Here is a 14,494-nt window from a genome sequence, read left to right as displayed (position 1 = left end):
GAAGAATTACTGAGAGTTACTGAAATACCATCCCTCAGAGATAATAGGTTTTGGGATGTTTTCTAAGGAAAAAGGGAAAAAAACAATTAAAACATTGAAAATTACTTCTAAATTTTAACTTCGGGATAGGGGAGAATTTATCTCATTCATCACATGCACATGTTCCTAACAATAAAATCATGTCAAAAATTGTCACCCAATCCCATTTTGTAATTACAGTCTAGGAATTAACTGGGAAGAAAAGCAAATTGATATTCTCATCTCCTTATCGTTGCTACTTTAATGCTTCTATCTACTTTCATTTTAATTAATTTTACTAATCCATTTAGTGAATGAATAAGTAAATCAGTACCATGGGGGCCAAACGTCAGTTGCAGCAACGATAGAGAATTGTTAATGCAGAAGTGACCCGCAGTATCAAAGTGAACTTGTCAACATAGCTTTGCTCTTTTGTTAATATTCTGATTTCTGTCTTATTGTTCTTCACAGAGCAAAATGTCTCACAGTTAATCTCTACAGGACTTTTGTTTCTAAGCTATCTAAAAGATTTTGACTCTACAATGGCCAAGTGTTCGAATGTAAATTGATTTTATGCAATATACTGAAAACAAGCATTTTATTAATATAAATGGTTTCTTTATTTGTAGAATTACACAAAAATTATTTTTGGAGCAGCATGAGTTCTATCTGATGGTATTAGAATTTCATGGCTAAATCGAGTTGAACATTAATTTTACGAGTTTTTGTTGTTGTTCTTTTAGGCAGTAGCATAAACAACTATGGCCGTAAGTATCTGGGGATTAGAAATGTGGAGCAAAGAAAGCTTTAGGGAAGCAAGATGTCTGAGATGACAGAATGTTTGTGTGGGGATTGACAGAGTTTCCTCTCTTCTGTTTAGTATTTATAAAAATACTTAAATTTAGAGGCTTCGGTCATTTTCTTTGTGCTGGTTATTAGTATACGAGTTGGTTTTCCACCCCCCATAGTTTAGGTTCAAGATATGCAAGGTAGTTCAACATGTGGAAACCAATAAATATAATTTGTCATGCACTTATTCTCTGTTGGGGGCAGTGTGAATTGGTCAGCCCCTATGGAGGCTGCGGTTCCTCAAGAAAATGTTGAACTTGATCTATCATATGATCCAGCTCTACCTTTGGGCATATGCCCACAGAACTCTACCACCTATTTTAGGGATACTTTCTCATCCGTGTTCACTGCTACTATATTCGTAACAAAGTCTCAGTTTTAAATTACATATGTAATTCAGGAAAATGTCAAGACATCCTGGAGACAGACCCCCCCCCCCAGCATAGGAGAAAAGTGTATAAACTTTTGAAAACTATAAACTTTCTGCTCTCTGTTTATACTTTGGTACTATTGATTTCTAGACTCCCTGCACTGGGGAAGTGGTTCTAATCTTTAACTAGCATGGCTAAAGTCTCAAGAGCATCAGAGATCCTGTGAATTCTAAGTTCTTGCAACGCACTTCAATGCCACACGCCACCGTTGCTTCTCAGGCAAGCTGTTATCATTCACAAGTGCGTGTGCAGCCGGTGGTGATGGAGTTCACACTGCCACCTCCATCAGCTGATTGACACAGTTTCCTCTCTAACACCTTCAGCAAAACGCTGCCCCGGACTCTTTCCTTGTAATGAATAACAGCATGATTTTGCAACTCTGTGTTCTTTCTTTCAACAAGGCGGGCTGGCGCTCGGTATCCATTTCCTCTCTGCCAGCTGCTCTGCTCTCCCTGCCTCTCCACCATCAGCATCTTGTGACATAAAAGATTCAGTAATGATGCATGCCCAGTATCTTGTAGACTTTTTATATCCACTGCAGTTTTAAAGCACACCTCCATTCTCCTTATTAAAATGTCTTCTCACCTCCTTAAAATACCAGTTCTCTTCAAAATTGAGAATGATCTGATTTAAACTGTAAAACATAGAAATATATTGAAACCTCGCGTAACATCAGAGGGAAAAATTTACCTATGTTTGTATCATTTAGCCCTTTACAAAAGAGTAAGGCAAGCAAGACAGAGAAGTGGACTACATCAGCAGCTTCAAACTCCAGGCTTTTCCTAATATAGACTGAGACGTGCTAAGTGTGGTAAAACTCAGGCCGCTGCCAGACACAATGGTTTCTTAAGTACAAAAAATCATTACATACTGTAATTCTCCAGATGCACCGATAATACATAAAAGTCCCATCCTTCCTCCCTCCATCCCCCGTGGAACGTTTTATATACTGAAGAAAATACAATGACATATTCTCCTAAGGATAAATGTAACTTCTGTTCCTTGTGGCATGTTAACTAGAAGTGCTCATTTATGCTTCCTTCAGCTGCACAATGCTAGGAAAAAATATGAGAAAGGGCAAAGGCCACGAACTCAGGGCTACAAGAAAATACCTTAGTAAAACAGAAGACATTTCATAATCATTTGATGGCAGATTTGGGGAAACAGCAGAACAAGCTCCTTGCACAAAAAAAACCTACTCCAGAGGGAAGGCTCATTGTTTCTTCATGGCCTTGATCCAAGCTGTCCAAGGAGGTGTGACTGGAGAGCCAGTGTGGTGGGGTAATATATTAGCAAGGAAAGTACCACGTTACCAATAAACAGCTCCAGTGTCAACAGAGGGTCAGAACGAGAACCTCTGAATGGCTGAGAGGCGAGTAGGACCCAAAGAGAAGCATATCAAAGTACTCTTATCTCAGAAAAATATGGAGAGAATTAGATATAGCCCCTGCCAGAAAGTAAATTCACTCAACAGTGTCCTCCTCACCTAGCACACAAAGGCAATGCATTCCTGGGGCGCATCCTTGCCACCTGTCTGCTTGTCTAGGAGGAAGGGTGTTCACATTTGCATTAATTGAGCCTCAGCCATGCAGACTTACAGTAAGAGAAAGGGGTTGCATGTATATGACATGGAAGACATGGGACCGTCATGTGTTCTAATTTGGACTGTCCTCAAGAACCAAGTAATGGGAGTTATCCTTACAACATACCAGCCTCCATTAAAGGGTATCTTTTTAAAGCAAAATGGTATCTAGCCTGTGAGCCAACGACCAGAACAGAAAGTAGAAAGGAACCGTATCAAAGTGTTGTCTCACAGGTAAGCTGGGTGTAGCATGCTATCATCCTTAAACCTGCCCCTGACTCTTTCCAGTTTTCTGGACTTGTTCCTTCTCTTCATTTCTATAGCCATAGAGAGTTCTAAACCCACTGCCCACCACCATCATGGTTCTTCTGATTCATCTTCTTGTAGCTGCAGTGCAAGTCTAGGCTGTCCCCATGTGCATATAACATAGGAATTGGACTTGGTAAGTACTTGGCTATCTCTCAATGTCCTGAGAGGCCTTACCAATGCCAATGAGCATAAATATTTCTGTCCCCTTTTGTACGGAATCTTAAAAATTTTGCTTTGGTAGTGGCTATTGTTTTATTTAAAATGTTATAAGTATATATAAATCCCATTTCTTGGAGGAAAAAAATAAGCAAAGTCCACTAAGAAACTGACCCAAGTATTTCAGTATCTTTATTGCAATTGGTGTGGGTTCAGAATCCAAGGATACTGTGGCAGACACATGGGCAGAAGCCATTAACCTGTTCCAGAGCCTAAGCTTCACAGTGCTAAGCTTAGAACCTGCTTTAAAAGTCATCGTTCACTACAACCCACTAATTCACAAAGAGCTGGTGTGGACAGCAGAATGACAACTGATTCTGTTGTGGAATTGGACAGACATGGCATCTTCATGACGGAGCATTCTTCTCTGATGTAGAAATGCATGTGGCAAATAGTATTATGTTAACCTTCATGTAGTCAGAAGAGAACTTGCAGGCCAGACCTTCTGCGGTAGACATGCACGAGTCTCCTAAAGGAACCAAGCAAGGGACTTTCACTGCTCACATTACATCAACGCAATCACTACTGACCGGTGTGCCTGCGGTGCAATCACCCTCTTTTCAGTAAACACAAAAGGACCAGTTCAGAACAGAGGAGATAGAGAACCTACCTCTAAGTCAAGGGAAGATGGCGTCGTCATGGAGCTGTCACTACAACTGGTCATACTAATGCCCCGTGTGCTTGGTAAGGAAGGGGTTCTTTTTTTTTTTGTTTGTTTGGTTTGGTTTGGTTTTTTTGGGTTTTTTGTTTTTTTGTTTTTTTGTTTTTTTGTTTTTTTGTTTTTTTATTAACTTGAGTATTTCTTATATACATTTCAAGTGTTATTCCCTTTCCCGGTTTCCGGGCAAACATCCCCCTCCCCCCTCCCCTTCCTTATGGGTGTTCCCCTCCCCATCCTCCCCCACTTGCCGCCCTCCCCCCAACAATCTAGTTCACTGGGGGTTCAGTCTTAGCAGGACCCAGGGCTTCCCCTTCCACTGGTGCTCTTACTAGGATATTCATTGCTACCTATGAGGTCAGAGTCCAGGGTCAGTCCATGTATAGTCTTTAGGTAGTGGCTTAGTCCCTGGAAGCTCTGGTCGCTTGGCATTGTTGTACATATGGGGTCTCGAGCCCCTTCAAGCTCTTCCAGTTCTTTCTCTGATTCCTTCAACGGGGGACCTATTCTCAGTTCAGTGGTTTGCTGCTGGCATACGCCTCTGTGTTTGCTGTATTCTGGCTGTGTCTCTCGGGAGAGATCTACATCCGGCTCCTGTCGGCTTGCACTTCTTTGCTTCATCCATCTTGTCTAATTGGATGGCTGTATATGTATGGGCCACATGTGGGGCAGGTTCTGAATGGGTGTTCCTTCTGTGTCTGTTTTAATCTTTGCCTCTCTATTCCCTGCCAAGGGTATTCTTGTTCCCCTTTTAAAGAAGGAGTGAAGCATAAGGAAGGGGTTCTTAACCTCACCACATCCCTCGAGAAGATCCACCTCTCTCCTCAATTAATTACACAGTATCTTTGAAACCTTAATTTTGACATTTCCTTTTGGACTTTTTTTTCCCTTTAGGGATGTATACTTTTCCCTTTAATAGCTTTAAACTTTTTAATAGAGATGTATATGTTTAGAAGAAGAAAAATAGGATATAAAGTTACCTTTTGTTTTTTGGGGGGTTATTTTTTAATGTTTATTCATTTAATTAGAGAGAGAGAGGAGAGATGAGGAGGGAGAGAGAAGGAGAGGGAGAGGGAGAGGGAGAGGGAGAGGGAGGGGCGCCTTTATGGACACGTGGATGTCAAAGAACAACTTTGCGAGTTGATTTTTCTCTTTGGATCATGTGGGTCCAAGGGATTGAGCTTGGGTCATCAGTCCTGGGTCTTGGTTATAGGAGCATTTACCTACGGAATCATGGTACCACACCTAAAGTTACCTTTTTATAAATTTTAGTTTGATTTTGTAATTTCAGTTCAGTCGTATAAGTAGCACTTTACTAACATTTTCTTCTCTCTCTCAGAGCACAAGACTTTGACAAAGTTTTTAGTCATTTTTGTAAACCGTCCTTGATTTTTGTCTTTGATTGCAAAAGCTCCCAAGTGGTTCCTAGGAGCCATACCACAGATAAACAAGTAGGATTTTATCGAGTCCTCCCTCTTAATTCATTCATATTTCACCTCCTATAATACAGGGTGATTTGTAGCTGATTAAAATCAACACTCATATTTTATTCATGCTATCAGCATATTTTTATCATAATAAAATGTTCATTTGTCTATACAGTGAATATGTATATTGCTTTTAGTAGAGTAGCCATTTTTACCATGTTAATCCTGCTGATCCATGAGCATGGGCTATTGATCCAAAATTTGCTCATTTTAAATATATCTTTTACTTGCTCTTTGACAATTTCAAGTATGTCTACAACATATCTTGACCGGACCATTATTTTAAAACCACTTTCTTAAAGTGATGTGATCTCAGGTTTTCAAGAGGAAGAAGGCATGGGAATCTTTATGGGTGAGTTTCAAACTTCATGAAAGCCCGACTCATTGCAGAGCTAGAATACAAGTTGCTTCTTATCCAGAAACAAAAGCAAATGAAAGAGAGAGAAGAGAAGAGACAGAGCCACCTAAGACTTATCTGAGGGTTATATCCCTAGTAGTCACTGGTATCTGCTGCCAGAATGTTTTTCCTAATTTAACTCCCTGGCTCAATTCTAAATTGTTCCTGGTAGATAAAATGGAGCTGTACACTGCCCTGTTTTACATTGAAACACATTGCCCTGATGAGCCTGTTAAAAGGTAAACCATTGAAGTTAAATATGATGTGCCAAAGTCGATCTTTCTCTAACTCCTTTATGGCACTTAAATGAAAGGAAATTTGTCTCAAACCGGTTTTCTTATATTTCGTATCAACTCATTTCTTATCTTTCTAGCACCTGAGTTATAGGGCATTAAGCTTTACCGTAATTTACAGACTAAATGTATCAAACGGGTTGTAAAGAAGAAGTGCGACTTATATCAGTTAAGCATCTGAAGCTAGGCTTCTGATGCACACACAAGTGAAGAGTGTCAGGAGAAATCAAATTACCAAAACATAGTAGAAAACAAGCTTATAGAAGGGCAGACGGTTAGCCAGTCCGTGGTAGTGCACGCCTTTAATCTCAGCACTTGGGAAGCAGAGGCAGACAGATCTCTGTGATTTGGGGGCCAGCCTGGTTTACAGAGCAAGATCCAGGACAGGACTACACGGAGAAACTCTGTCTCCAAATAAAGGAGGGAGTGGCTTCTATGAGCAACACAAACTTGAACTCAGTACTTTTTTTTTCCTTCTTTACTTTAGGGAGGTCACAAGGGAGGCAGGCAGGTGAACCTGGGAAGACAAAGAAGTGAATGTGATTGCGGTGCATTGTGTGAAACTCCCAATGATCAATAAAAATAGTATGTTGGGGGGAAAAGAAAGAAAAACAAAAACAAAAGCAGATGTTTGTATCGTTACTATGAGGATCAGATTGTAGAGTGAGTGTACACACTGCCTCCTGCCTTCAAGAAACAGATAGTGGCACATAAAATGGGCTGAGCCCCAAGGGACATGGTGGCCTCCTTTTCTGTCAGTCCCATGGTGAGAAGTAGTTACTGAGACAACTCACCATCACCGTTAAGGTTGTGGTTACTACCAACCTCGGACTCTGCCATTCATAAAGTATCAGCTTCTCATCACCGGTTTCTCTCACAATTCCAACAGTCCCGGGTCCCAGAGTACCTACAATGCCAAATAGTAGAGATGATGTTGATTTCTGTGAATACCTTCACTATTAAAGTTAGGGGGCGGGGGAAGTTCCCAGAAAAAAAAGAAAAAAAAAAACAGGAAACTTCCTTTTATATCACAACATGGTCAAATTGGGTCACACAGTCTCAAAGTAACCATTGGTAAAATGAACCAGGTTATCATGACTAAGAAAGAAGATTTGCCCATGAGGTGTGATTGAGTTATCTCCCTGAACCACTGTTATCCAGAAACAACCAAACAAGTGATTGTTGTAAATTGTAGGGAAGGAATGGGTTATTTTGTAGATTGTAGATACTGTTTATGTTTTATGCCCACAAAAAAAAATCCACGGACACATAACAGAAGCTAGAATTTGGGAAGAAGGAAGCAAAATTGCTACCTTTCACAATTCGTAGCTGAGGTATTTAGTATACAGATTAACCAGTGCCAAGCGCGTGGCACTTTTCTTTGTGGCATTCTCAATAATCTTCTATGTGATGCATCTTCTCAGTACAGTCTCCCACAATAATTTCTCTAGGCAATAACTCTGAATAGGAACTTTTCTTAACGGGCCTGAAAGACATTTATTACATTTTATTTAAAGCAGGTGAGACTTATTCAAAGCACACTGTTATCATATTGGACACATACGTATATAATTTATTCAGTCAGTCAACCTTTATTTACTTACTAGTAAGAAAATTTCAGGGCCTAGGAAACTAGCCCAGTCTGGCGCAAACCTCTATCATTTAGTAGCTGTGCTTTAAGTCTTCTCACGTAAAGTCTTCTTAGCACATGAATGATAACTCCTGATTAATGAAGTTTGCTTGCAAATACCAGATCCACTTATATCCTCAAAATGCTTTTTAAAGTACCTGAATCTCGCATCTTAGTAAGTATTGCATACCTTTGTTTATTAATATACTATCTCAAGCTAGAAGAGCGAACGAAGCATTTTTTTTCCAGCCATTGTAGTTACCATAGTTTGAGCAGTGGATTGATTTCCAAGCTTTGCTCCGCTGTGTGGCGAAACAATGACAATCTGAACAGGGTGATGAAAGGGGGCTTTGTGCTGAGAGCTTAAATTTTTCTCTCAAGTGCCTGCAGCTGAGAAACAGTGAGGGTTCGGAGCCGAGCTTCAACAAAGCAAAGGAGAATGGGAATTCCAAACCATTTATCTGCAGTTTCTATAGATGGCGTTCTGAGAGCCAATTGGCTTGAACCGACTAACCCGTCTTCTTCAGAAACCGTCAATGCACCTAATTTTCTCTTCCCATATAAAAGTGCAGAAGTAGCTTCAATTCACATTGTGCTTTGGAGCATATAAAATTGATCAGTGGAAGATGTCAACTCCAAAAGAAATAGTGAACAACAAGAAAGAAAGAAAAGAAAATCACAGCCATCACCAACAATGAGGTAAACACAGATTTAGAAATCACCCAGTCTGTGTTGTTTTTGTTCCCCTCTGGGGTGTTCTTGTTCAGCTTTGCCATGAAATATAAGGAAAGAAAGAAAAAAATGGATGGATGAAGGTAGGAAAAGTTTGAACATTGTCATTTTTATGACACTGTACAACACACTTGAAGTCTCCCTAATATATGTTTGAAACATCTCTTTTTGACTGTAACCTTGTCTGTCTAGCTGAAATCTTGGGAGACCCGTTAAAAAGCATAAATGGTCTCCAATGTGGGCTGGCAATTTAAAAACAAGTGTGGTTTTTGTAGCTGCAGTAATAAAATATTTTCTTAAAATAGAAATGGGTATGAAATTAGCATTGTTAATTTTATGAATTCGTTATCAAATGCTTTCAGAAGCAGCTTTAATATCCCATGATTTCAGAGAGTTGTGTCCTTAGTGTAGGAGACTTTTCAGGTTTATGAAAGATTTCTTGATTTTTTTTTTGTCATTATTGCAGTAACTGAATGTTTCATTTTTGGTTGGATATTTGGTTTATTTCTATTATTTCAATCCCTATCCTATTTATCTGAGAGAACAACTAATATAGTGATGAATAGAATGTTTATTTAAAATAATACTTATAAAATTTATGCTGATTAAAATTACTAAATATAATTGAGGGAATGAGAAACTACACTTGTTCACATTTTTTATAAAGTTTATCACCTTATAATAAGTATAAATAATGCTCTTTTTTTTCATCTCGAGGCTTTGGCTCTAACTATTATAAAATTCACTATCATTTTACAGTCCGTTGCCAGAAATGATTGCAAAGAAAATTATGCCAAAATAAATTCATAGCGTTGAACTGTATGTTTATCAGAAGATCTCATTTCTTTGGATATGCTTAACTTTGTGGCAATCTTGTTAACACTGTAAAGAGAAAAAAAAATCTCCCAGGTGTGGCTAGGCAGGCTCCACCCCCGTGGAACCCAGCCATGCTCCCATACCCCAGGCTCCACCCCAGTGGAGATCCGCAAGGCCTTCTGGGAAGGCTGTCGACCAGTGGGCACAAGGCCAACTTGAGTGGAGCCGGTTAAAATGGCGGTTCGGACGATGCAGACAGTGCAGGCAGTTCACCTTGAGTCAGATGCTTTCCTGGTTTGTCTCAATCACGCTCTGAGCACAGAGAAGGAGGAGGTGATGGGTCTGTGTATAGGGCAGTTGAATGATCATGGGAGGAGTGATTCCAAGCTTGCGTATGCCGGAGCTGAAATGGGCCCAATTGCGAAAAAGATGGGTGCCATCAGAATTGTTCACATTCATTCTGTTATTATCTTGCGACGTTCTGATAAGACAAAGGACCGAGTAGAAATTTCTCCAGAGCAACTGTCTGCAGCCTCAATAGAGGCAGAAAGACTAGCTGAGCAGACAGGCCGCCCCATGAGAGTTGTCGGCTGGTACCATTCCCACCCTCACATAACCGTTTGGCCTTCTCATGTCGATGTCCGTACACAAGCCATGTACCAGATGATGGATCGAAGCTTTGTAGGACTGATTTTTGCTTGTTTCATAGAAGACAAACCCACAAAGATTGGCCGTGTACTCTATACCTGCTTCCAGTCTGTACAAGCGTCAAAGAGTTCAGAATATGAGAGACTTGAAATCCCAATCCATATTGTGCCTCATGCCACCATTGGGAAAGTGTGCCTGAGGTCAGCAGTCGAGCTGCCAGGGATCCTATGTCAGGAAGAACAAGATGCCTATAGGAAGATTCACGGCCTTACACATCTGGACTCAGTAACCAAGATCCATAATGGCTCTGTATTCACCAAACATCTGTGCAGTCAGATGTCTGCGGTCTGTGGGCCTCTCCTACAGTGGTTGGAGGACAGACTGCAGCAAAATCAGCAGCGTTTACAGGAGTTGAAACAAGAAAAAGAAGACCTTATGGAAGAGCTGTCTTCCCTAGAATAAAGCAAAAGAACAAAAAATTGGGCAAGTATTTACTTGGCATACAGTTTATAAACTAATTCATTTCAACTAATTTTGACAAAGTACCAAGGTGACCCAAGGAAGAAAGGGCATGTGCTTCAGCTAATTGAACCTCTACTGGCCAACAAAATAAAATCTAACAGTACGCCAGAATGTTTCATGGGTTTAAAGTAAAATGGGGAACCTTCTAGGAAGAAAAAAATCATATTAAAAAAATCTTCAGGAGAAAACTTTAAGTTCTTTTAAGTTTTTAAGTTAACTTTGGAGTTTTTTTTTTTTTAACTTTAGCTGAAATGTATAATCCAGAAGAAAACAGAGTAGATATGCTGGACTTTACCAAAATTAAAACAACTTCATTTTGTTTAAAAAAGAAGGAGGGAGGAGGAAGAGGAGGAGGAAGAGGAAGAGGAGGAAGAAGAGGAGGAGGAGGAAGAGGAGGAGGAGAAAAACAACACAGGAATTTACTTGCATTCTCTAACAACTATGGGAAAATAGTATATGATCAAAACTCAAATGCAAAACAATCAAGGAGGACATTAGAAGACATAAATAGACATTTTCTACAAAGAACATGTGTAGATGGCAGGTCATGTTATAAAAATATGTTGAACTTCTTAAGTCACTGAAGAATGCAGATTAAAACTAGAGTGTGACATAGCATGCACTTGACAAGATGGCTGAAGCGATGATAGTGAAAATACCAGATGCTATTAAGGACAGGAACTATATCTCTCTTACAGCAATGACAAGGATGTGAAGTACAACTACTCTGCAGAAGAATTTCGAAATCTTTGATAAACTTAAATATATACTTAACATACAACCCAGCAGTTGTACTGTCATGGCATAAAAACCTTCACAAAATTTTATTTGAGAAAGCCTCAGATTACAAACAACCCATATATTTCAGAATGGGTAAATAAACCATTTCTGCTCTGGAATATTACTCTGTGGCAAAAAAAAGGATGGACCACTAATATGTGCAACTTAGATGAACTGTGTAATATAGTAAGTGTGTGTGGTGGGGGGTAAACAGTTGGCGTTTCTATAACATTGTTGAATGTCAGAACTATGGAGAGAAATAACAGAAATGATTCCTGGGTTCAGGACTGCATAGTGTTTACTATATGTGTTACTGTTATACATTACATTATAACATAAGAATTAGTTTGGGCTGATGAGTGGTTTTGTATCTTCTACTGTTTAGTTCATAAAACTATTCCTGTGCTAATATCTTATAGATTTATATACACAAAAACTAATTCATTTAAGATCTAGTGGCAGCAAATAATGTGCCACTGTCATAATGTTGGCTTCAAGTTCAAGTTCTACAGTCATAGAAGATCTAGGAGAAAATTAGCATAGGGGATATGGGGTCTTGGTACTTTCTTATAATTTATGGTGAGTTTATAATTACACCACACATACACACATTTTTTAAAGAGTGCTAGGATAAAGCATTTTAATTAATATGGCCTCTGAAACATTTCAATCTGCTTGAGTCTCATTCTGCTAGTGTTTATGGCACATGCTGACACACACAGGCTTTAGACAGCAAACAGGATTCATTTACCATTTCTTAGATTTCCCTGAAATGATTCGTGAGATGAACCATTTCCTGAGAATAACAACTGTCTTGAGCATCCCCATGCAAACAGCACGTTATCCTGGCAGAAAGTGAAAGCGAGATGCCTTAAAAAATCTAAGAAAACTCCCACCTCAGACACACAAAAAGAATGTATCTGCTGAGTGTGCAGTGTGTCACTCAGGGTTGTTTTTAAAGCTATGTAAGAGGAGCCTGGCATCACTCAGTATTGTCAGACAGCAAGCAGTCTTCCACTTACAACAGTTTGGGACAAAAAAAGTATGAGCTTAGTAACAAAATGTACCAGTCTTATATCTAAATTGTTCTGGGAACTAACAAGCCTAGGGGACACTCATATTCAGTTTTATTTCCGGTTGTGCTTTCTGGATTCCATGATGCAGATATGCAGATCGCCCTAAGTGCAGTATTAACCTTTAAGGATAATTTCTACAGGAATTCAAAGGTATCTGAGTCATACCACAGTGGTGTGGGAACATAGACCTGCAGGAGTACAATGGTTCTCAACCTTGCAAATGCTGCGACCCTTTAATACAGTTCCTCATGTTGTGGTGACCCCCCAACCATAAAATTATCTTTACTGCTACTTCATAAATGTAATTTTGCTACTGAATCATAATGCAAACATCTGGTTTTTGATGGCCTTAAGCAACCCCTATGAAAGAGTCATCCAAACCACCCCCCCAAAAGACTATAGCAGCTCTGGGTAAGATATCTGTGTTTGGAATCCTGGCTCTGCGCAAGAAACATGTTCATTCTGGTCTGTATGCTCTGGACACATCAAAGCATTACATAACTTACATACTTAGATAAGAGTTTTATTGGCCTAACTACATTTTTCATGCATTATTTTAGATGCATGTTGTACTCTAATGAGAGAGAGAAAGGCTGTGTATTTGGGTGAGTGGGGAAGTTGAGGAGGAGAAATTATAATCAGAATATATTATATGAAAAAAATCTGTTTTCAATTAAAAATAATTTTAAAAGACATCCTAGCAGATTATAGGTGCTTACCTCCAAGCCTGAAATCCTGAGTTCAATCCTTGGGGTTCACATGATGCAAATAAAGAATTGCCCTCTGACCTCTGTGTACATATACTACGGCATGTGAGCGCACACATCATGCACACACACACACACACACACACACACACACACACACACACACACATCCTCATTCTTATATCTGCTATGGCCTCTACATAGGCAGCTTTCCTGAGAAGGAGCTACTCATGGGCAGACGTGGAATCTGTATCCTGACTATGCCTCATGCTCACCACCTACAGGTCTAGGGTCAGGTGCATCTTTCTTTACAGAAAGGAGAGTTAAGATAAACATGAGGAACGGGGGAAAGTATAGCAAATCTAGGCACCTTAAAGGCACTGAGAAAGCTTGTAAGTAAACCAGAAAAAAAATGACACCTTTTGACACGTTACCTCAATTTCTTTTCTGTATGTTGTATGTTAACTCACGTCAATCCTTTACAGTATTTTTCCCACCTTTTAATTTTTTTCCTTTTTTTTCTTTATGAACTTGAGTATTTCTTATTTATATTTCGAATGTTATTCCCTTTCCCGGTTTCCGGGCCAATATCCCCCTAACCCCCCCTCCCCTTCTCGATGGGTGTTCCCCTCCCCATCCTCCCCCCATTGCCGCCCTCCCCCCAACAATCACGTTCACTGGGGGTTCAGTCTTAGCAGGACCAAGGGCTTCCCCTTCCACTCCACCTTTTAATTTAACACTTTTATTGTATCTGTCCCTAGAAACCAGCTGCCACCCACCATAACATAGCCCTGTAACCTCTTGCTTCCCCCTTACATCTCCCAAGAAAACGTATCTGTCTGAATTGCAGAGAAGGTGCACCTTGAGGCTGACATTCGGAGGCCTGCAAACGAACGGCAGAGTCTGCTATGCTGCTCGCCCTCACTTTCTGCCTACGGATCCTCAGGCTACGGAAGAATTTAAGTGAAAATGACGGCAGGCGTTCACAGTTTTTCCAAGTCCTTTCACAGTGAATGTGATCATATTTCCTGGGAACCTTACCTGGCTTTGACACGAGTGTAGGGTTAGAGTGACCTTTAGTGAAGGGAGATTGACAGGCCAGCTCCTCTTGGCCTGGTCCAGTTCAATGGAGGAAGTACCTGGCTACGTCTGTCAGCAACTCTCTGAACATCATAGACAGAAAGGGTGTGGCTCCTTACTGAGCCTGGGAGTTGAAATAGGGCCAAGAAGGATGCATGTGGCAGCTGCACTGGCCTCACACCTCATGAAGTGAAACTCCCTAAATTCTGCCCTCTTTCTCTAATCCCAAAACACCCGTATCCTCATATCTCCTGGACTATTTT

At 40.1% G+C, this 14,494-nt stretch overlaps 2 protein-coding genes across 5 annotated transcripts in view; both read left to right on the top strand.

Moving 5' to 3' along the window:
- The window catches only part of Syt1 (synaptotagmin 1), a 547,682-nt gene that overhangs the window by 327,669 nt on the left and 205,519 nt on the right, over positions 1 to 14,494 (top strand).
- Positions 9,611 to 11,369, top strand: Brcc3dc (BRCA1/BRCA2-containing complex, subunit 3, domain containing). The gene is given in 1 exon segment (NM_001409064.1): positions 9,611 to 11,369. A coding segment is annotated over 1 exon segment (876 nt). The 5' UTR covers positions 9,611 to 9,652; the 3' UTR covers positions 10,529 to 11,369.

The sequence above is a fragment of the Rattus norvegicus genome, chromosome 7, assembly GCF_021556685.1.
Source record: "Rattus norvegicus strain SHRSP/BbbUtx chromosome 7, alternate assembly SHRSP_T2T, whole genome shotgun sequence".
NCBI lineage: Eukaryota > Metazoa > Chordata > Mammalia > Rodentia > Muridae > Rattus > Rattus norvegicus.
The sequence above is the reverse complement of the archived record's forward strand: the minus strand, read 5'-3'. Positions and strand labels throughout refer to the sequence as shown.